The sequence below is a fragment of the Garra rufa genome, chromosome 9, assembly GCF_049309525.1.
Source record: "Garra rufa chromosome 9, GarRuf1.0, whole genome shotgun sequence".
Classification (NCBI taxonomy): Eukaryota; Metazoa; Chordata; class Actinopteri; order Cypriniformes; family Cyprinidae; genus Garra; species Garra rufa.
Window position 1 is genome coordinate 34,789,613 of NC_133369.1, and position 24,397 is coordinate 34,814,009.

General features: G+C 39.6%; 1 protein-coding gene across 2 annotated transcripts in view; it reads left to right on the forward strand.

Annotated features, from left to right (window-relative positions):
* ddc (dopa decarboxylase) overlaps nt 1-24,012 on the forward strand; it is a 31,855-nt gene extending 7,843 nt beyond the window's left edge. Inside the window, exons 3-14 of one of the 2 annotated variants that reach the window (XM_073847654.1) lie at nt 5,921-6,034; nt 8,119-8,238; nt 10,086-10,220; nt 10,586-10,729; nt 12,512-12,578; nt 12,673-12,767; nt 13,990-14,057; nt 16,324-16,400; nt 17,527-17,546; nt 18,575-18,673; nt 20,333-20,434; nt 23,206-24,012. In XM_073847654.1, the coding sequence (XP_073703755.1) occupies nt 5,921-6,034; nt 8,119-8,238; nt 10,086-10,220; nt 10,586-10,729; nt 12,512-12,578; nt 12,673-12,767; nt 13,990-14,057; nt 16,324-16,400; nt 17,527-17,546; nt 18,575-18,673; nt 20,333-20,434; nt 23,206-23,406 (1,242 nt within the window). In that variant the 3' untranslated portion in view covers nt 23,407-24,012. The remainder of the gene's footprint in view (nt 1-5,920; nt 6,035-8,118; nt 8,239-10,085; nt 10,221-10,585; nt 10,730-12,511; nt 12,579-12,672; nt 12,768-13,989; nt 14,058-16,323; nt 16,401-17,526; nt 17,547-18,574; nt 18,674-20,332; nt 20,435-23,205) is intronic. The other variant, XM_073847655.1, reaches the window with a different exon arrangement.
* The last annotated feature ends 385 nt before the right edge of the window (nt 24,013-24,397 follow it).

Genomic DNA, 24,397 nt, shown 5'->3' on the forward strand with positions numbered 1-24,397 from the left:
TCTCGAGAAAGTCCCCAGGCTTACACCTGACTGGTACCAGTCGACTGCTTTCCACGGCTTCAGGGCTGTGACACATTTCTGATTGACCGTGATACGAAGCCGACCGGGCGCCCACGCTTGACGCGGGACGCGCGCTTTCAGCCAGAACTGCAGTGGACGCATACGCAGCAGACCCAGCTGCAGAACTGATGACGCTGAGGCCATGAGACCCAGCATTTTCTGAAATTTTTTGGGACAGACGCGCCGCAGTGGAACGAGCCCGCTGTGCGCTGAATGTCTGCTGCGCGCTGTGGTGACAGCCGCGCTATCATTGACAGCGAGTCCAATTCTGTGCCCAGGAAGGAAGTTTTCTGACTGGGGGACAGGGAGCTCTTCGCCCAATTGACTCTGAGACCCAAATTCTCGAGGTGATCGAGTAACATGGTCGTATGCTGTACAAGCACTGAGCGAGACTGCGCTAGAATCAGCCAATCGTCCAAATAGTTCAGTATGCGCACGCCTTTCAGTCTGAGAGGAACGAGCGCTGCGTCCATGCACTTTGTAAATGTACGGGGTGCCTGGGACAAACCGAACGGCAGGACTGTGTACTGATATGCCTGGCCCTCGAAGGCGAATCTCAAAAATCGCCTGTGACGTGACGCTATCTGTATTTGAAAATACGCGTCTTTCAGATCCACTGACACGAACCAGTCTCCTTGGCGAACTTGCGCGAGGATTTTTCTGGTCGTGAGCATCCTGAACCGACGCTTCACCAGCGCTTTGTTCAGTTGCCTTAGATCTAATATGGGTCTGTGACCCCCGTCTTTTTTCGGTACCAGGAAATATCTGCTGTACAACCCTCCTTCGCTTTGAGTTTGAGAGAGGGGCTCTATGACTCCTTTGCTCAATAGTTTCGCCACTTCGGCTCGAAGCAGTTGTGCTGCTTCTGTCTGCATTGTGGTCTCGACGCGCGCTGTATAGCGGCGCGGGCGTCGGTGAAACTGTAGCGAATAGCCTCCTTTTATAATGTCCAGCACCCATTTCGAAACCCCTGGAAGCTTTTCCCATGCGTTTGCATGAATAGCTAGAGGTTGAATACGAAACGCGCTCCGTTCTATCCGTAACGGAGTGGTTTCGGAGTGCTGTGGCACCAGAGACGTGCTGACATTCGAGGCGTGGGGCACGCTGATAGCGGGAACTATTATGTCTGTGTGTGGATGTGGTCGTGTGGCAACAGGCACATTTAACACACTGCAAACACCGTTCGCCTGCATGCACGTTAGTTTCGCTTTTACGGAAACCTTTTGACGTGCGTGATGTGATGTCTGTGGGCACTGTGAAGTGGGCACGTCTATCACATGTGGAGCGCAATCGATCTGAGCCGATTTTATGTGCGCAGGGTCTGTCTGACATGTTGTGCTTGTGTGTAGAAATGGGCACTGAGTGGGCATTTTGACTACACTTGAAACACCATCGGCCGTGGCCGGTTGTGAAGCGCAATCGATTTGAGTCGATTTTATGCGCGCTTGACCTGTGAGACAGGGTGTGCTTGTGTGTAGAAATGGGCACTGGGGAGTGGGCATTCTGACACGTGAAACACCATCGGCCGTGGCCGGGACACCAGAAAATACACTCTTTTTTGGATTTATCTGGGTAGCCGTGAGAACGGCTTTTGAGTACAGGCAAACGGGCGACAGAGCCGGTTTGTTGGCTGCAAAATACACTGGAACAGTCACAATACTTGGAACTGAACAAGCAAATACCTTTGGTGGGGGTCCGGCGACAGCGGGACTCGCGCACCGTCTTTTTCCTAGCTTTGTTAAGACTGCTTCGGAGGCTCAGGTTTCAAATCCAACCTGGGTCTCGGGCCGCGACCAGCGGGACGGCGGCCAGAAGAGCGGGAACGCGGTCTCGCGCCCTGCGCTCAGTGGCGCTGCGAAGCGGCAACAGCGGGCTGTGGCTGGGGTCGTGCGCTCTGCGCGGGCGGTTTCACACGGCCGGCTGCAGAGCTGGAGCGTTTCGGCAGGAAGTGCCTCATCGCCTGGGACGCCTTCTGTACCTCAGCGAATCTCTCTGCAAAGTCCTTGACAGAGGATCCAAAAAGGCCAGCGGGAGAGAGCGGAGCATCGAAGAACGCGGTGCGCTCAGACTCAGCCATCTCCGAAAGCGTCAGCCACAAATGCCTTTCAGCTACAGTGAGCGAAGCCATGTTGCGTCCGATGGCCTGTGCTGCAGACTTTGTAGCGCGGAGTGCGAGGTCCGTGGCGCTCCTTAGGTCCGGCACACAAATCGTGTCAGGGCCTTCCTCATCCATCCTTCGGAGGAGGTCAGCCTGAAAAACCTGCAGCGTGGCCATTGTGTGCAGCGCTGACGCTGCCTGCCCGGCGGCGGTGTAAGCGCGGCTGTGCAGGTTTGACGTCTGGCGACATGCTTTAGACGGCAGCGCCGACTTAGCACGCCGTCCAGCGGAGGGCGGGCACAAGTGGGCTGCTATCGCCTCCTCGACAGGCGGCAGAGAGAGGTATCCTTTTTTCTCGGCGCCGTCCACAGTGGAGAACGCTAGAGAAGAGGATGGGCGCACTCTCGCTGAGTAAGGGGCGCTCCAGGATTTAGCCAGTTCTTCGTGAAGCTCAGGAAGAAAAGGCGCTGGTTTGCACGCGCTCGAAGCGCGTTCCCCTTTCGGCAGAAAACAGCCGTCCAACCTGTTATGAGCGGGCTGCTCCGGTGAGGACCACTCGAGGCCAAGGCACGCCGTGGCCTGTGTCAGAATCCTCATCAGTTCTGCCTCGATCGAAGCTCTCGAGCCTGACGGAGCGTGGGCGGGGGGAGCGAGGTCCGCAGAGCTCGTCCAATCCTCACTGCCTGACGCCAGAATAGAGCAGGAATCCTCCTCCTCCATAACTGTGCCCTCATCAACCGTGTCGGTGCAAGCGGCGGCGGGCAGCGGCCACTTAACATCTGGGACGGAGGCTGGCGAGATTGGTGAAGCTGGCGGGCGAACCGGCGAGCTTTGTCGGCTGGGGGGGGGGGTTCCGGTGCCCGCTGGGCACGGCGCTTCTTACAGCGCGACACCGTGGCGGGCGGGGGAGCAGATTCGGCGAAGAATGCCAGGCGAGTCCTCAGAGTCGCCATCGGCAGTGGTTCACAATGAGGGCAGCCGCCCTCAGCGAGCGCGAGCGCCGCGTGCTCCTCACCCAGGCAGGAAACGCAGACGATATGGCGGTCCCCGTCACTGAGTGTGGCTCTGCATGAGCCGCAGGAAGGCATCTTTAAAAAGACGCCTGCTCTTTTATAGAGAAGTGTGTATCGCAGCGGCGACACACACTTGAGGTATTAAAGGATATGAGCGCCGGAAAGCGCAGCAGGAAGGCACGGAAGGCGGCGTGGCCAGCAGCTTCAGAGACTCGTCCCGCTGAGATGCTTGCAATCGACGGCGGCTTCTTCTCCGGCTCCAGCGATGCGTTTGCTTCGCTTGAAGGATGAAAAATCAGATAATAGCTGCCTATGAGCGATATTTATAGGCCTAGACCACGCCCTTTTAGGCGGGAAGCTACGAAAAGGGCGCGAAGCGACGCAAAGGGCGCGAAATGCCCCCATTGGATCTGGCGTCGCGTCAGGCCTCGCTCTAATAGGCTGCTGCAGTTGCCGCAGAGCAGCCAATAGGCGCGCAAGCTGTTTCGCCTATGTCTGTATGCTGCTGCAACGCGCTTTACATTATTTCAAAATTAAGGATAATTTTTGGCTTCAATATCTCGCAGAAAAAGGATTTTCCCCTAGCGTAAGATATTTTCTTACGCAGTACGAGAGACCTCTCGTAAGAGAACCGCGTCTCTCTGGTCAGCCTAGAGTCAGCGTCAGGGGTTTGGTGTGGTGGACTTTCGCTCCGCCTCCCTCACATCCCTGCACCAGTAGGAAAGTCCACAACACCAAACCCCTGACGCTGATTGGTTGGAACACTGTTTGTTTATCTGTGGAATAGTTGATAGCGCCGATTGTTTTTTTGGCATATCTCGGACCCTAGGCTGACCAGAGAGACGCGGTTTTTTCACAGACAATTTATGGGGCAGGCAGCGAGCGGATCGTGATGAAAGGTCAGCTGAATTTGACACTTTATGTTTCAGGCTAGAAATCGCTGATACAACCTTTAACAGCACCGTTCAGAGTTTACGTGACACACACATCCTCCGTGAGCGGCTGACCGCGAATCGCGAGCCCTAAACACGCGTTTTATTTCGGTGCTTAACAGCCGTGTTAACAGATGGCTGCCTGTGCAAATTTGTTGTACATCATAAAATAATCACGAGAAAGTGTGCTGATCAGCACGACGTCGCCGTGAATCACATCTTTTGCCAATGAATCTTGTAATTCTTAACGTAGGAACCCAGAGATGTTACGCCTATAGCCGATATAAGGCCGGGGAATGTGTGTGAAATCCTTCCGCGACTGTGCTGCCGAATCCCCGCACAAGTCTCTCTCGTGCTCCGCGGACGGAGGATTCGTTAATCTGCGGTTACCGCGAATGTTTATGACACCTTAATATTCTAATACAGTTACGAAATATGAAAAATAAAATAAGACACTTACCACAGTTGTGAATCGTTCTTCTTGCTGCTCCCAAATGTCGACGTTGAAGATAATCCCGCCTCTTTAGATTTGAAATTTACCAGAATGCATTGCGGTTTACAGCAATATGCTGTATTGGCTGTATTATAAGAAATACAACACGCTGCTGTAAAATATTGCTGTAATTTTTACAGCAATTCGTTACAGATAATATTTCAGTTAAATTTCCACATTCATTACACAGTATAGTTGAAAATACAGTATCTTAGCATGGCTTTAGGTTCACTAACACTTTAATTTAGGGACCAATTCTCATTATTAACTAGTTGCTTATTAGCATGCACATTACTAGCATATTTGCTGTTTATTAGTAATCATAAAGCATATTTTAATGCATTATTTTGCATGACCATATTTTGGATCCCTTAATCCTACCCCATACTTAAACCTAACAACTTAACCTTACTAACTAATAAGCAGCTAATTAAGAGTTTATTGAGGCAGTTGAGGCAGTATTAAATAGTTTATTGTCTTTGATTTTTTAAATTTATTTTATCAATTTAGAACCAGAAAAAAACTTTATCTTAAGTTTTGTATATTGCACTTACTGACAAGTTCACCATTTAAACTGATAGTCTACCAACAGATATGATGGTTATACACTGTGTCAAAGATGATGTAACAACAATGCAAATATTCATAAATATGTGTGATTTATCTTGTGCAGATAAAGATATGGTGGACACATCAAGAGACCCTCAAATCTCTCATTTGACATGCTCAAAGTCCACCTTTGGAGGGGCTTGAATCTGATAGTTAGGAAATCAATCATTAAACTCTGACCTGGGGTCAGAGAAAAGCCTCCCCCACCCCTTCATTTCATAGCTCAGAGGAAAAAACAAACACTTTAATTCAGTTAAAGGTGTTAACCTTCCCACTGTGTCCAATTAGACCAATTTTCCCTTTTAGAAGTCTTGTTTTAATAGTTGTTTAAAAGTGTGTGCTTGAGCTAATGAATGACTCACACTAGGAAAATCCTGCAAGAGAGACATAGACACACAATGCCTCAAGCTCTCTCCTCTGCTAAACTCATGGAATAATTTCATCTAGCCTTCATAATTTCATTTAACCTTTAACGTTCTGAAAGAAAAACCCTGATGTCTCTATTACTGAAGTCATAATGCTTGTTCTAAAGAGCAAATGAACAACAACAAAACAAACTAAATCTGACAGATCACAGCCCCCGATCTTAGGTAGCTCTTTAGCTTAAAAACATGTTATATTACTGTAGTAAATGGTTTTAAAAAATATATTTAAAATTATCATGAACACTGAAGACAAATTTTGAATATTTCTACATGTTTCTGCACTATTTCAGGTGACGCACTGGCACAGCCCATACTTCTATGCGTACTTTCCTACTGCTAACTCTTTTCCTGCAATGCTGGCTGATATGCTGTGTGGGGCAATTGGCTGCATTGGATTTTCTTGGGTATGTATTTTACTTTGTTTCTCTCTCTCTCTCTCTCTCTCTCTCTCTCTCTCTCTCTGTACAACCACCTATATGTCTATCCAGTTAGCTATCTGTCTGTCCCTCCGTTGATCTATTCATCTAGCCATCCATCTATTTAGCCACCTGCTAGTCTGTCCATCCATCTATCCATAAAGCATTCATCTGCTTCTCCATCCATCCAATTATTTTTTTCCATCCATCCAATTATTTTTTTCCATCCATCCAGATATTTGTCTCTCCATTCAGTCTGCCCCTCCACTGAACCATATATCCATCCATTTAGTCATCTGCTAATCTGTCTGTACATCAATCCATCCATCCGTTCATTCAGTTATTTAGCAACTTGTCCGCCCATCTCTTGATCCATTTAGCCACCTGTTGGTCTGTTAATTCTGCATACATCTGCTTTTCTATCCATCCATCCAGTTATTTAGCCACCTGTCTGTCCATTTCTGTAATAATCCATTTAGCCACCTCTCTGTTTATCCATCCATCCATCCACCCATCCATCCATCCATCCATCCATCATCCATTCATTGAGCCACCTTTTGGTCTATTAATTCTGCATCCATCCAGTTATTTAGCTACCTTTCTGTTCATTTCTGTAATAATTTGTTTAGCCACCTCTCTGTCCATCCATCCATCCATTCCTCCATCCATCCATCCATCCATCCATCCATCCATCCATCCATCCATCCATCCATCCATCCATCCATCCATCCATCCAGCTACCTAATCCATTTAGCCACCTCTCTGCCAATCCATCCTTCCATCCATCCATCAGTCTATAAATTCTGCATCCATCCATACACATATTTGTATCTTCATTCAGTCTGTCCCTCCACTGATACATATATCCACCCATTTATCTACCTTCTAGTCTGTCCATCCATTTATCTAGCCATGCATCCATCCAGTTATTTAGCAAACTGTCTGTCCATTTCTGAAATAATCAGTTTAGCCATCTCTCTGTACATCCATCCTTCCCCCATCCATCTATTTACTGAGCCACCTGTCTGTCTGTTAATTCTGCATCCATCCATTTAGTTATTTAACAACCTTTCTGTCTATTTCTGTAATAATCCGTTTAGCCACCTCTCTATTCATCTATCCCTCCCTTCATCCATCCATCCATTCATTAAGCCATCTGTCGCTCTGTTAATTCTGCATCCATTAATCCATCCATCTATCCATCCAACCACATATTTGTCTCTCCATTCAGTCCCTTCTCTGAACCATATATCCACCCATTTATCCACCTTCTAATCTGTCTATCCATCTTACCATCCATGCATCCATCCAGTTATTTAGCAAACTCTCTGCCCATTACTGAATTAATCAGTTTAGACACCTCTCTGTTTGTCCATTCATTCATCCATCCATCCATCCATCCATCCATTGAGCCACCTGTTGGTCTGTTAATTCTGCATCCATCCATCCATTCATTGAGCCACATGTTGGTCTGTTAATTCTGCATCCATTCATCGATCCATCCAATTATTTTGCTTTATTTCTGTAAATTTCTGTAATGATCAGTTTAGCCACCTCTCTGTCTATCCATCCATCCATCCATCCATCTATCTTACCATCCATGCATCCATCCAGTTATTTAGCAAACTCTCTGCCCATTACTGAATTAATCAGTTTAGACACCTCTCTGTTTGTCCATTCATTCATCCATCCATCCATCCATCCATTAAGCCACCTGTTGGTCTGTTAATTCTGCATCCATCCATCCATCCATTGAGCCACATGTTGGTCTGTTAATTCTGCATCCATCCATCCATTCATTGAGCCACATGTTGGTCTGTTAATTCTGCATCCATCCATCGATCCATCCAATTATTTTGCTTTATTTCTGTAAATTTCTGTAATGATCAGTTTAGCCACCTCTCTGTCTATCCATCCATCCATCCATCTTATTCATTTAGCCACCTGATGGTCTGTTAATTCTGCATACATCTCATATGCTTTTCCATCCATCCATGACATCTGAATCTCTCATATTGTAGGCTAACACAGGATTTTATTTATTTATTTATTTATTTATTGTTTGCTTGTAGGCAGCGAGTCCTGCCTGTACAGAACTGGAGACAGTGATGCTGGACTGGCTGGGAAAGATGCTGAAGCTACCAGAAGATTTTCTTGCTGGTACAGAGGGGAGAGGGGGAGGGGTTGTCCAGGTAAGATAATTAAGAATTGTATCTGCTAGTAGTGCAAGTTTATATAAATATTTATATGGTATGACTTATATTCAGGGTTTTGAAGGGTCTATGAAGGGGGCCCAGGTACAGCAGGGGGTCTTTGGAGAAGATAAAATAGTATATAACAGTATATATTTTTAAATTCAAGACATGTTTAACTATGTAAATACACATTACCTTTAAGGATCTGTTGTTCTGCAAAGGTTGATTCACATTATGAAATGCACAACATGTGCAAAATGTATAAAATTTTAAACCACTTTCATGCCACCTGGGCAACCTTAATCCATGTTTACGGGCAATTTCTTTTGACCAATAACAAATGTCCACACATGTCCCACACAACAATTTGTTTGTCATTGATTTCTTCTCTAGGCCCTGCAAATTGTTTTGTCCTGTAGAAATTGCCTTTTAAGACGTCAGCTACACATGAGAGGAGACAGTCAGGCGGTGGTGCGTGCGTTGAGAGCGGCCCGCAATCATTTCGTCACTATGGATGTGGCAGTTGAGCAGCTGTGACCATTTAAAGAGAGACACAGGAAGCACAGCGTATGGAAAGTCCACTGATTACAGTCGGTTTGATGCTCTGTCATTAGGGCCGCTTTGGAGTGTGTGTGTCCTCCTACTGAATGGTTTTGTCTCTGGGCTTTTCAGAGAGCTCACTATGGCAACAGGCATTATTTTCACTGATAGCACGCTCTAATGAGGGAGTTTGAGGGTTTTGTAAGCAATTTCTCTCAGCAAAGGTGGGCATAGCAGAGAGGGGAGGAGAACAGGTGGAAGTAGAATATAATTATGAAAGTAAAACTAAGCATTTAGAAGTTTACAAGCGTTTTGTTGAGTATCATATTGATACATCATGGGGGAAAACTCCTCAGTCTTATTCAGAGGACCAAACTGAGCAAAAATATGCAATTTGGTGCAGAGGCTAATATTTATATGGGCAAAAAGATACAATTCTGATTGTTTGTAATGTAAATTAATAAGATCTTTATAACAGTATAGCAGACTGCTTATATAAAATGCATAAAAAGTATCAGCTGTCACACTAATCTTATATTATATTACAATTATATTTCCTTTGTAAAAATCTGTAAAGATTTCCCAACAAGCGACCTGAATTGTACTGCTTTTAGAATTTTAATAAAAGGCTAGTAACTTGCAAAGTATTAATCAGATGACAAAAGGCATGTAGTATGTTGTGTGCAACTGGTTTTTAGCCAAGTTTTAATCATGTTGATCATTTAGAGGCCTTAGAAAATTGCATATCAAATGATACAGTTGGCTTGATAGGGTTAAATGTGGTAGAATTTAAAATTTGAAATCCTTCTTGTTCTTGAAATTAGATCACTGTGCTTTGTGAGATCTTATTGCCAAACAAGTGTGGCTACAGTTTTCCAGATTATCTCATAAAATGAACTCAATCATTAGTAATCAGGACGTGGGTGTGCGCTGTCAGGCTTACGAAGGGAAATCAAAGACAGCTCGTGCCTCACAATGAGCTGAGGTGATCTGTATTGAGGGGTTTTGAGTGGAAGTCTTCTCATTCACTCATTGAGAGCACACAAAACAGAGCTGGAGAGCTGATGAAAATTCATCACTGGTTGCATTTACAATCAGCAACATCAGGTCATATTGATCGGGGTTGTTTCGCTCAGTGCAATTTTTGAGATGAGGGAAATTATGTCTTATATGTCTAATATTGAACATGTCTACCAATTGTGAGACCTGCTCGATATGGACTGCTTTTCATGAACAGCAACATTTAATGTACATATTCGAAGTATCAAGTATAAATAAATATAATGTGATGTTTGTTTGTACAGGGCACTGCCAGTGAAGCAACTCTCATAGCTCTTCTTGCTGCTCGTTCCAAAATCATCAAACTGATCCAGGCTGACCATCCTGACCGATCTGAGACAGACATTATCACCAAACTAGTTGCCTACTCGTCTGATCAGGTAAGACAACAAGCCTTGATGAAAGAAACTACAGAGGTATATTTAGTCTAGAGTAATGGCTTTCAAGATAATATGCATCATTCAGCAGGCACTGTGATGATGGCATTGTGTCCATCTAGGGATGAGTATCTACTAGTGGGGATGATTATAGCAAGAATTCTTATTGAATAGAAATATCAAACAATGTGAAAGGGCCATGCAGTGGGTCTCTGATGTGTCAGGATAATGGTGAAGTGCCACTTATTTTTGAATGTGCTTACAGTATATGTGATGTGTGTCTAATTGGAAACCATGAATATTTGGTTGTTTTTGAAACAAGGTCATTAATTGAGAAATAATATAGCAGTGTTTTGTTGATATTCCAGGCACACTCATCGGTGGAGAGGGCAGGTTTGATAGGTGGAGTAAGGATGAAGAAAATTCGCACCGACAAGAAGTTTTCTGTGCGAGGGGATGCACTGAAGAAAGTTCTAGAAGAGGACAGAGCCGCAGGACTCATACCATTTTTTGTATGTATACCTCTAAATAACCACACGTAGAAGTAGAAGTAGAAAGTTCACTTCCAGAATGAAAATTTCATGAAAATTTACTGACCCCCATGTCATCCAAGATGTTCATGTCTTCGAAAAAGAAATTAAGGTTTTTGAGGAAAACATTCCAGGATTTTTATTCATATAGTGGACTTCAATGGTGGCCAATGGGTTGAAGGGACAAATTCCAGTTTCAGTGCAGCTTCAAAGGGCTGTACATGATCCCAGACGAGGAATAGTGGTCTTATCTATAGTGAAACGATGGGTCATTTTCAAAGAAAAAACAAATTGATATACTTTTTAACCACAAATGCTCTTCTTGCACTAGCTTAACTTTACACATTACATAATCATGTACGCGTGAAGTAGTTGGAAGTACTGACCCAGTGTTTACAAAGCAATGTCAGACAATTTTGAAGTTGGAGGAGAAAATGAGATGGAGTTTTTCACCTTACCCTACCTTTTTTAACTGAAGTACACGAAAACTAGATGAAAAACTAACCGCGCGTGACTTTTCCAACATGATAACGCAATGCATGAAGATGCTGATGCAACGCAGAGCTAGTGCAAGATGAGCTTTTGTGGTTTATTAAGATTAAGAAAGTTTTTTTTTTTTAAGAAAATGGCTAGATAACACCCTTATTCCTCAGCTAGGATCATATAGAGCCTTTTGAAGCTAGACTGAAACTGCAATTTGGAACTTCAACCCGTTGGCCAACATTGAAATCCATTATATGGGGAAAATTCCTGGAATGTTTTCCTCAAAAAAAAAAAAAAATAAAAAAAAAATAAAATATATATATATATATATATATATATATATATATATATATATATATATATTTGTGACTGAAGAAACTGAAGACTGAAGAGTTAATTAAATTCATCAAATTCTGAAGGTGAAATTTTTCTTTAAGAACTGTCCTAAGAAACACTACTTTGCTTTGTCTATTTGAATTTTGTTCAAAATGCATCACACCGCCAATAAATTCACTGATCCAACTATAAATTTCTTGTAAGAAATTTCAGTAACAACATATTGGGGAATTCTGTTGCTCAAACATGGGATTATATATAGTTTTATATATTGTCTTTATTTTTCATTATTAAATAAAAAAAACAAAACATTTTTTACAGACTTGCTATAGATTAAGAATAAATTACCTATTTATACACTGTGTTTTAAAATGGAAATTATGGCCTTTTATCTACTTATTGTCATATTGTATTGCCTTTTAGTATTTTGATTATTATATATGTATTATTATTATTGCTGGCAAATGTTGCAGAATTTCCTTTCAAATCTTAAAGATTAACCCTAACCATTAAAACTTGCAGCCCCTATATATAACAAGTGCAAAATTACAGAATCAGTCAACATCATGGTAGAAAGATAGCAGCCACTCAGACTATTAGAGAGCACGAAATGAGAACAAATTGGTCATTTGTCTCTGCTCTTTCTCTGAACCGGTCCCCCTGCGGTCTGCATGATGGTTAATGCTGTTTGGAGAGCCTGTTTTCTGAATCACATTAGTCAAATTAGCCTCAGGCTCAGCCAGCAGACCTGTGTCAGAAGAATCACAGTGTAATGACAAACCAAGCAGGAATAAATCTTTCTGTGATCAAAACGTATAGCTCAGATGAATTTTTAATTGAACATTCAGATACAGAAATGTCTAGGTTGACTTATTTGTATGAGTAGTACATTAAATATTAAAATCAACACATAATAATCCATCTGATTTTCTGGATGTTCCTTAGTTTTGTGCAACATTGGGAACAACTCCATCCTGTGCATTTGATTGCATCACTGAGCTTGGCCCTATATGTAAGACTGACTTTCACTTGTTATTTTCTTTTGTATCTGTATCAATATTTTGATGAATATTTTAATATTCACATTGTCATTGTTTCTGTATCAGGTAATGCAGAGAAAATCTGGATGCACATTGATGCTGCCTATGCTGGGAGTGCCTTTATCTGTCCAGAGTTCAGACCCCTTCTGAATGGCGTAGAGGTAAGATAACATTCAAATCACACAGTATGTTCTTAAGCACACTTCACAGGGTGCTCTTGAAGCCCTGAGAGGCATGAATGATAACCGAAGAGCAATCTGTGCTGGGCTCAAACTATTGATCCTGTTACTTTAGGAGCGGTGCGTGGAAGACAGAGTCGTGTGTGTGTGCGATTAAGAATATTTAAATGTCACAAATGATGCGAGCTGGCATGAGCGATGTCTTGTGGAATGGGCGGGAAATTAGAGATCCCTGATCGTCCTTTGAGTTGTCGTGGAGCCCAGCTGGGTGTCACAATGATAAGGGTAAAGTAATTTCCTGAGGCATAGGAAGACCTTTAGATAAGTTCTTTTTTTCCCTCGCTAAAGAAATATCACTGTTTATTAGCAGCACAAGTTCAAACAATAGTGAAAACTGTGCTCCCCTGCACAGATGATGGTTTTTATTATTGACCGGAATGACAGCTGGCTGCTGTTTCCTGTGTGGTGTTGGTTGCCAGGAAGTGAAAGACAGGCAGGACTCAGCATTGCAACAATCAAACCATCATGGCAGTGTCTGCCTTTATTGCGGCAGATGGAAAGGATATTGGAAAGGGGAGAGCAAAAAGATTAGACTTTGAGATAGTGGCTCTTTTTGAATGCTCATTGGACAGATGCCGCAGTTGATTGTGAGTTTGATGCATAATATGCTACTGCGTCAGAGTCAAAAGTAGTTAATATCTGACTGTGCCAACAGGTAGCTGAAAGATGACTCATCGTTATTTTTAGCAAGCCAAATTTATGGGATAAAAGTGACTGCACAACTGAATAAATGCTAGTTTATTATTAGTTAATAACTATTCATAATTAGTCATTAGTAAATACTAGTTTTATTATAAATATTGACAAGTCTAGCAATCACTTAATAAATAAATTGATCACTTAATAAATTGAGACAAGACTTTAGCTTTATCAACTGTATTGGAACTGTGTATTATCAACTTTGTTGTTGGTGTTGCTAGATACTATTATGACCTATTTAAAAATGAAAGTAATCTTCAAATATCAAATAATTTGAATTGAGTTCAGATATCATCAAGAAAATATAAACAAAATTTCTTAAAATTCTATAAAATTTTGAAAATGTTACTAATTTAACCAATAGCAGGTAAGTTTGTGACTTGTAAGTGAGTAAGTGTTAGATCAGTTCACAGCAAATCACATTAAAATGTGCTTCTTTTTTTAGTTTGCAGACTCTTTCAATTTCAATCCTCATAAATGGCTCTTGGTCAACTTTGACTGCTCAGCAATGTGGTAAGTGTTTAGTGGCTTTATCAGTAAAAAGCTTATTTAATTTATCCTCTGACCCAATCTACTGTATCTTAACATGCTATTGGTTGGCTCTGTCAGTCAACAGAGGAAATGGTCCCAGCTGCCCTTTATGTCAGCACCAGGCAAACAAAAATGTCCATGGTTATAGAGAGAGAAAAAACAAGACAAGCATGTATGCAAATGTACCTTCATATACACTATTCAGAAGTGTGTGTTTTTTAAGAAGATGCATAGATCACATTTATAATGTTACAAAATTCATCATAGAATCCACAAGAAAAAAAATCACGGTAAGAAATGTTTCTTGAGCTCCAAATCAGCATATCAGAATGATTTCTCAAAGATCATGTATCACTGAAGACTGGATTAATGGCTGCTGAACTTTTAAATATATAAAAATAGAAAAAGTAATTTGAATTGTAATAATATATCACAATATTACAACACCTTACCAATCCCAAACTTTTCAACATTAATGTATACAGTGGCCCCAATGATATTTCAACACTTAAGCCACATTTTAAAAATGCCCTGTATGATATGTCAAAAATATATGCCAAGTCATCACATTAGAAAGAAAATAATTAAACTGAGTGGTGTCTGGAAATCTTGAAACCTCTCTTTGACCCTGCCTTGACTGAATGGCAATAAGGTGAACCTTAAAGGTTGTAACAGCGATTTCAAGCCTGAAACATAAAGTGTCAAATTCAGCTGACCTTTCTTCATGATCTGCTCGCTGCCTGCCCCATAAATTGGCTGTAAAAAAAAAACGCATCTCTGTGGTCAGCCTAGGGTCCGAGATATGCCAAAAAAAAAACAATCGGTGCTACCAACGATTCCACAGCAAAACAAACAGTGTTCCAACCAATCACCGTCAGGGGGTTGGTGTTGTGGACTTTCGTACTGGTGCAGGGATGTGAGGGAGGCAGAGCGAAAGTCCTTTTGGCATATCTCGGACCCTAGGCTGACCACAGAGATGCATTTTTTTTACAGCCAATTCATGGGGCAGGCAGCGAGCGGATCATGAAGAAAGGTCAGCTGAATTTGACACTTTATGTTTCAGCTAGAATCGCTGATACAACCTTTAAACCTTGAACCTTAAACCAAATGATACAAATCGTTTTCTAAGAATTAACTGCACTTTCTTAGCCAATGACCATAACTGTAGTTCTGTCATGACAACTCTCGGAAAAGTTTAGTAATGGTATGGTAATATGACAATGTTAATGTATTTTGTCTTGGCGAAATAGATCTGCTACGCTGCTGAATTGCTGCTGCTGTTGGTTATTGTTGTAGTTGTAGATTATTGCTGCTGCAAGCAAGTACAGAAACTTGCTACTGCCAAAGCATATGGTGATACGGTGCTGTGAGTATTTAAGACACACTGCTGCTGCACAAATAGCATAAAATAACCCATAGCAGATCTATACAGGTGGAGCTGGGGAAGGTAGAGGGTTTCAGAGGAACTCTGAAAGTACGCTGCGAAATACTCAAGGAATGCTACCAACCATTTAAATATATGCAAGCTGCAAGCTCATTGGTTGCGTACCCAGTATGAACCAATCAGTTTGTGCGAATTCGTACAACTCTGTGATATCATCAGTTACATTAGCAACCAGTCAGTCTGCACCATCTAGAGTTTCATGGCAGAACTAGGCATTATGTACTGTACTGTATATACATAAAATAGATACACTTATTCATATAGATGTGGCACATATATAAAAAGGTTCATTTAAATTTAATTTTGAATTTGAATGTGATTGCATCTCACTGCATAATCCCGTTTTAGTAGGTTATTTAATAGAACTTGATCTTAACTCAACTCTGAGATAATAATAGTCTTTCTCACTTCCTCTTTGCGTGTCTAATGTTCTTTGGTTTATAAGCCAAACTGATAAAAAAATGCATAGTATTTTACTACCATGGCAAATTAAATTTTTTTTATATTGAAAGAGAACAACAGTCAAAACACATAAAAACTGTAAATGCTGTGAATAACAGGTTGTTTTTTATCATCTCTTATTGATTGGCATATTGTGCTAAATTTGTTAAAAATTAGTATAAATATAGTGAGTTTTATATTGTTGTTTTTTCATCTCAAGATACACAGTTTATCATTATTAATTAGCTACTACTGAAACATTCAAATAATAATGATATATGCTGTATTCACAAATCATTCGACTGTCATTTGACTGTTGTCTCCTACTCTGTGTGAGTGATGAAAGTGAATTTCTCTGTGCAGGGTGAAGAAGAGATCAGACATCATCGGAGCATTTAAAATGGAGCCACTTTATCTGAAGCATGATCACCAAGAGTCAGGTAAACCATCAGCAAAATGCACCACATACCTTGCTTTATATTTTTAATTGCTCACACAATCTTACACATTTCTGATAGTTTGGTTATAGAAACTGTCAATCATTATAGTAAAGAATAAACATTAATAACACTGATAAAAGACTGAAGTGCATTAGCATGAGGTGTAAAGAGGATGACCATGATCCTCATTAATAGGACATGACGTTTTGTGCTGACATCCACTTTACGTCACATTGAAGGCTCGATCAGATTATTCACCTTAGTGCTCTGCTGTGTTCTGTAAGCCTCTGTATGCTGGTAAACAACAGCTTTCTAGCCCACTACACTGATCTCAAGTATATTTGAGAGTATTTTTGCATGTATTATGCATTTGTGCATTTGTATATCAAATACACTGACCCTACAAATTTGGACACCAATGTATGAATTCTGCTGTATTTATATAAAAATACAGTATTTAAGCACAAAGACCAGTGATTCTAGTTGTAAAATGTTAAAGGAACATTTAAATAGTTAATAGTTAATGTGATAAACTGCTAAAACACCTATGTAAACCTGACTTTATACATCACTAAAAAGCACCTTTACACTATGGGTACAAGTAATTGTAAAAATGTATACAGACAGTCAATCATCATTTGTTTACAGGTGACATTTTTAGATAATTTGATATCTAATGCAGTAACAGTAATCTGATCTCCCATGTCTGTTGTTTCCTCACACGTGTCCACCAATGAGCTGCCTGTTGCTTGTTGGACATTTAAACATGGCTAAACAAAGACTCCTCTGGTAATGTGTCTGTGGGCAGCGTGCAGCTGTGCAGACAATTGTAATTGTGCTGACAGCAAAACAAAAGAGCAGCCCTGTCTCTCAACCCAGTACACAACACACACGCGCACATATATGCATACACACCTTAAAGCCATTTCCATCATGAGCAACTTCCTGATTAAATTACTAACAGACTTGGCCAAATGGAAAAAAAAACGATGTCCTTTTTATTGTGTGTTATCTGTAAAGAATCATTTGTGTGATGTGTACTTGTCTCATCATATTATTTTCATTTGAGCTTGCTTTTTAGTGTGATATGACTAAATATTGTCATCTTTTTTTTCTATATTCATAGGACTTGTCACTGATTATAGAGTAAGTATACTGGATGCAATGTGTGTGTGTGTGTGTCTAAGATAATATTTGTTTAGCCTACTGATAACTTCTGTTAACCTAGGTTATTATCTAAATGAATAACTTGTGAAGAAGTTCTGATAATGAGTTATTACTGGTAACTTGATTATACAGTACAGGGGTTCACTAACAGCACTGAATAACTTACAGTTAGTAGAAAGTCAAAGTGTACTATCAAAATAAACTGTTATTCGAGAAAACTCATCAAACGCCATGAATTCAGTTAAAACAGTATAGAATCTGGCTGATTATTAGAATATGTATCCCAGTGTTTATTTAATAACACTTTATTTTAATGACCAGTTGTCAGTATTAACTAGTTGCTTATTAGTATGCACTAGCATATTGGGTGTTTATTACTGCTTATTAAGCACATATTAATGTTAATGTTATAATATTAATATTCTACATCCCTTTACCTGACCCAGTACCTTACTAACTAATAAACAGCAAATTAGGAGTTTATTTCAGTGACTTCAAAAATTTAGTTTTTCACTAACCACGCATAAATGTTGTTTTCTCAAAAACACAAACATGTACATTCATGTTGCTTCCATATTATTGTAGCCCAATTTGTGCTGATTACAATGCAATCAGATTTTAGCCATTAACATGTTTTTAAGATACTGAAAAAAGCACAAATGTCAGGGCATGTTAAAACTTCTTCAGGGCCCCAAAACACCCACAGACCCCAGAGGGTTAAGGGAAAACTCTTAGTTGATAGTTATTATGTGTTCGCTAATCTATGTTACCATTATGGTATTAATACATTTTGTGTCTGATCTTACTTTAGAATGTTCAGTCGTTCTTTTTATGGGATGAAACAAGTATTTGAATGTGTATTTAAGTCTGTATGGGTGGTAACAGAAGGAGAGAGCAACCAAGTACAAACTTCTGTATAATCAAAAGTGTATGTGCAATGGTTTGTGATTCATGTGTATTTATGTGTGCACAGTTCATATGTCATATCTCATCTCATCTCCCTTCAGCACTGGCAGATCCCATTGGGTCGTAGGTTCCGCTCTCTCAAGATGTGGTTTGTGTTCCGCATGTACGGACTCAAAGGTCTCCAAGCCTATATCCGCAAGGTAACTACCTTTAATCCATCCTGTCAATCAAGTTAGCCTTGCCAATCGCATCTTATTTGGCTCCAAAGTCGATTTGGAATGATGCAAATTAGTTTTTTTATTCATCTTCATTATATGTTCTGGACATGTATGTGGTCTGGTGAAGATTCTATTTTGGTAGGGAAATATAGACAATATAGGACCTGTTTTTAAACTTCTTTTTAAAGTTTAGTAAAAGATCACAAAGATTTATCAAAGAACATAATTTCCCCCATTTGTACTTTCTTTCGCCATTCAGTACTTCAGTAATTCTGACAGTAGCCGTAAGGAGTAACTGAGAATGAGGAAATTGTGTGGTCAAGATTTGACTCAGTCAGCACTGAAAACATTATTACTAATAAGCATTCTTTTTAGGACAGCTATCAAAAAACCTAATCTCCCCCATTTGTACTTGTCTTTTCTTTATTCAGTACTTCAGTAATTCCAAATCAAGTTTAAAGGTCAGCTCTCAACTGCTGGACAGTAGCCATAAGTGTCTGAGAATGAGGAAATTGTGTGGTCAGATTTGATTCCAGTAATCAGCATTGAAAAAATGATTACTGATAAACTTAATCTATTTAGGAGAATTTATTCTATATGATTAGCACACGATCATTCTCTGCTCTGATATTTTGGTTGTTATTTTAATCTACAGGCTGCCCTCTGCTGGTATGCTTGAAGATGTATTTTACTGTATTTTACCCAAAGATGAAATTTCTGTTAATATTTTCCCGCCTGTTATTTATTATTTACAACCCCTAGTGTGCGTGTGTGTGTGCGTGTGTGTGTGTGTGTGTGTGTGTGTATGTGTGCACCTGGTATTCATCACGTTGTGGGGACCAAATGTCCCCACAAGGATAGGAATACCAGTAGATTTTGACCTTGTGGGGACATTTCTCAGGTCCCCATGAGGAAACAGGCTTATAAATCATGCACAATTAGTTTTTTTGATGAAGTAAAAGTTTGCACAATCTCCTGTGAGGGCTAGGTTTAGGTGTAGGGTAGGTGTAGGGTGATAGAAAGTACGGTTTATACAGTATAAAAACCATTACGCCTATGGAATGTCCCCATAAAACATGTAAACCCAACATGTGTGTGTGTGTGTGTGTGTGTGTGTGTGTGTGTGTGTGTGTGTGTGTGTGTGTGTGTGTGTGTGTGTGTGTGTTTGTGTGTGTGTGTACCTGGTATTCATCACGTCCCCACAAGGATAGGAATACCAGTAAATTTTGACCTTGTGGGGACATTTCTCAGGTCCCCATGAGGAAACAGGCTTATAAATCATGCACAATGAGTTTTTTTGAGGAAGTAAAAGTTTGCACAATCTCCTGTGAGGGCTAGGTTTAGGTGTAGGGTAGGTGTAGGGCGATAGAAAATACGGTTTGTACAGTATAAAAACCATTACGCCTATGGAATGTCCCCATAAAACATGTAAACCAGTGTGTGTGTGTGTGTGTGTGTGTGTGTGTGTGTGTGTGTGCTTGAAGACACGCAAAAAAACAAATAAAACATAAGTGTTTGTTGTTTTTTACAATAATGAGGTGTTTTAAATAAAGTTTTTTTTTCCCCATATATAATTATTGCTGGGTCAGCTGTGAAATTCGCTACCTGATTTTATGTCATGTATTGTTCATTTTGTTTCAGCATGTAGGGCTGGCCAAAGACTTTGAGTCTTTGGTGAGAGCTGATCAACGCTTTGAGATCTCAGCTGATGTTGTGATGGGCCTTGTCTGCTTTAGACTCAAGGTCAGAGAAAAACATTCTCTCTACAGAAACAAAACCATCTCTTCCTGCTGTTATAATACATTGACTCTGGGAGGTGGTTAACGATGGAAAATTGCAGTGTGACATTTTAATTTCCACTGATGTGCAAAGAGAGCAGCACAGATTACACAAAATGATGTTGTTAGTATATACAACAGCATTGTTTAAAAAAACCTGTTGCTATATGTCTGAAAACCCAAGTGACTACAAATACTACAATACTACAAAAACATTTACATATTAAATATGAATACCCTGCAATTGTTCTCTTAGTGTACTAAACTGGTATACATAGTGTCTGCTAAATTGGAACAACTAATTTTGTACTTACTGCCTTTTAATTGTGCGGAAGTAGTGCTGAAGTCCAACTAAAGATATACTTTGTATATTTTTAAAAGTATATTTGATTGTGCTATAGTAGCGCATTTACACATGAATATTATTTATAGATCATACAATAGTGAAATTAAAACATATTTTTTTGTTTAATATTAAGAAATGTGCATTAAGTAGTACTGCAAATAAAAGTTTAATTACAATTGTTATATCAATAAGTCTCAAACGATATGTCAGTAATTAGTATAAAATAAATGCATTTTAAATCTATTACTTTTTTTTACTAGGGACCACAAGACATTTTATAACGCTTGCTTGCAATTTTTATATATAAATATTGTCATCAGAAAGGTGTTTTTTTTATTGTCTTAAGCTCATTAAGGCAGTATTTACTTAATCAAAAACACAGAAGAAAACTGTAATATTGTAAAATATTATAACAGTTTAAGATAATGTTTTTTATATTATTCAAATATTAATATAGAATTATAATAAATTATTATATTAAATTATAATAAAATATATTATTTTAATTTTTTTTTTTTTTTTCCTTTGATGCAAAGCTGTATTTTCATCAGCCATTAGTCCAGTCTTCAGTGTCACATGATCCATCAGAAATAAGTCTAATATCCTGATTTATTACTTTTATTATCAATGTTGGAAACAGTTGTGCTACTTGATATTTGTTTGGAACCTGTGATTCTTTTTTCAGGATTCTTTGATGAATAAAAAGTTAAAAAGAACAGCATTTATTCAAAATAAAACTGAAGACTGGAGTAATTATGCTGAAAATTCAGCTATGCATCATAGGAATGAATTACATTTTAAAATATATTCACATACACTCAAAACAATTGCTTGTTGGTCTAACTTAATAAAATTATGACACTTATTTCCACACAATTGATCTGATTAATTGAACTTAAGTTAATTATACAGATGAGTAAAATGTATGCTAATTTTTTTTAAATCACACCCATTTCATTGACATATTTTGTGAATGTTCCCTGAACATATTTCACATTGTTGATGCAACTGTGACGTAGTCAGAGAATGATCCGGAGGCGTTGAATCCATATGCAACAGCTTTACTAAGACTGACAGAGTAAACAGGCAGAGTTCAACAACGGCAAACTGGTGTGGTGAAGGTAATCCGTAAGGGTAAACGATAGTCCGTGCAATAGGTCGAGGCAAGCGGCGAGCAAAGGGGATAATCCGTGAGACAGGCGTGGGTCGACCAAAGGCAGGCAGCAAATGTTCACAAACGAGATAAACAGTCCGGTTGGCAACAGGTAGGCAGTCAGAAATAACGCTCAGGATTGTCAGCATGACTAAACAAAACTTCGCAAGGTGCTGTGTGTGAATCTGGCTTAAATACAGTCCTGGTAATGAGGTGCAGGTGTGTGTGGTTAATCAGTCCTGAGAATGAGGTGCAGGTGTGTGTGGTTAATCAGAGCAGAGGATTATAGGAGATGTAGTGCATTAGTATTCCGGGGAAGGTTCCCGCTGGTGACGGTTAGAGGGAGCCACAGAGACCGTGCTTGTGACACCAACCAGTGCTGCTGCAGTTCAGACTGTTTAGACTTTGTGCAGAGTTGTCTGCATTTTTATGAATATGGAAAGACCTGTTAGAGTTTAAGTGTTTAATGTTTAGTTATTTTGAACATTAAAAAGAGTTTATGCAATATAATTTTTTGGGGGTTACCATTGTGGTTAAGAGTGGAGCTTGTGCTTAGGTTATCAGCTATTATACAAACGTTTGACTGCAAAGTGTAAAAATGATGACCATTTATAGTGTAAATCTTGTGCTGGCTTTCGAACTGATTTTATTTATTCTTATGTGAACTAATAGTCAACATAACACTTGTTTACCTGCTAAGCACAACTGAGAACAGCATAGTTTGAGCCCATTAGCCTAACCACAAGGTCTACACTTCACCATAATAGAAACCTCAAAAATCAACAAACTCTTTTAAAAGTCAAATACAAATGAACAAGAAACTTTAAAAAGTCTTTCCCTTTACTAAAAAACACATTTATTATTTCATTTAAAATAATAAAATGTTTATGCAAATGACAACTGAGTAAAAAAAACTAAAAAACTAAAAATGTGTGTTGTTTTAGCTTGTTTTATTAAAGTAAGCTGAGCCAACATCTAAAATCTTTTTTTTTTTTTTTTCTGGAGATTTGGTCAAATAAACAAGCATAAGAAATTTCTTTAAAAAACATTTAAAATCTTACTGATCCCAAACTTTCAAACAGCAGTTTGTATTGTTTATTGTTTTATTTTTGCAGATTGATTTAAACAATGCTTACTAAATTGGACTTGCTTGAGTCCAGTGTCTTTTTAGCACACTGTTGTTATCAGTGAGCAATTACAAAATATCCTTACTGAGCACTGTGTTTAAACCCTGCAGGGCTCCAATGAATTAAATGAAACTCTGTTGAAGAGGATCAACAGTGCACGTAAGATCCACCTGGTACCATGCCAACTGGCAGGCAAGTTTGTTCTGCGGTTTGCCGTGTGTGCCCGTACTACTGAGTCACGGCATGTTCAGGAGGCCTGGTGCCACATAAGCCACCTGGCATCAGAGCTGCTTCAGGAACTGCCCCACTGACCTCTGTGGTGGGCATCACATTAAGTCAAATGGGTGATCTGTACCACGTCTGCTATCCAAAATGTCTTACTTCCACTCTACTGCTGCGATTCTTTCTACTATTTATTGTCAAAGTGTGTGTATGTGAGTGTATGCATGTTTGTCACAAAAGTCTGTCTGTGTCTTTGTGAGCTTGATCATATGTGTCGTCTGCTGTGAGCAGTGTTTTTCCCAAACAAATGTACTGTTGTATACTTGTGCACTTGAAAATGTGTCTATATTGAAAATGAAATATGTTTTGTAAGACTTTCAGAGAATGTTTCTCTGAAAAAGAGCATAGAGAAAGAATGATTTAATGGAGCATTGTCCTTTACTTTTTTCACTATAGCTTTGCTCACTAGTGCTGCATTTTCAAAAAGCAAAATTATTAATTATAGCCTAATTCCTCCTTTCTTTCTTTCTTTTTCTGAAAGCTTTATTCTTGACTCAGCACAGCTGCTGTGATGAGATACCTCACCAACATTCTTTGACAGCTGTTGTGCCTGACTAGTTAAAAAGATTTGACTGTGGTACATATTAAACAGTAGTGTACTGTATGTATTAACATTGACAATAAAGTGCATTTCTCCCAAACTGTTGCATTTAAATTGTCCTAGTGTATTGTCAGATTTCAGTTTGTTAATTTACTATGAGCATTTGTAATCTCATACCCTCCAGGTAGAAAAAGTTTGTAGACAGTTAAGGTCAAAAGTTTACATGAACTTTGTAGAATCTGCAAAATAGTGATTATTTTAACAAAATAAGAGGGGTCATACAAAATAAGTTATTTTTTATTTAGTACTGACCTGAATAAGATATTACAGATAAAAGATGTTTACATATAGTCCACAAGAGAAAATAATAGTTAAATTGAAAAAAATGACCCTGTTCAAAAGTTTACATAAACTTGATACTTAATACTGTGTTGTTACCTGAATGATCCACTGCTGTTCATAAGTCCCTTGTTTGACCT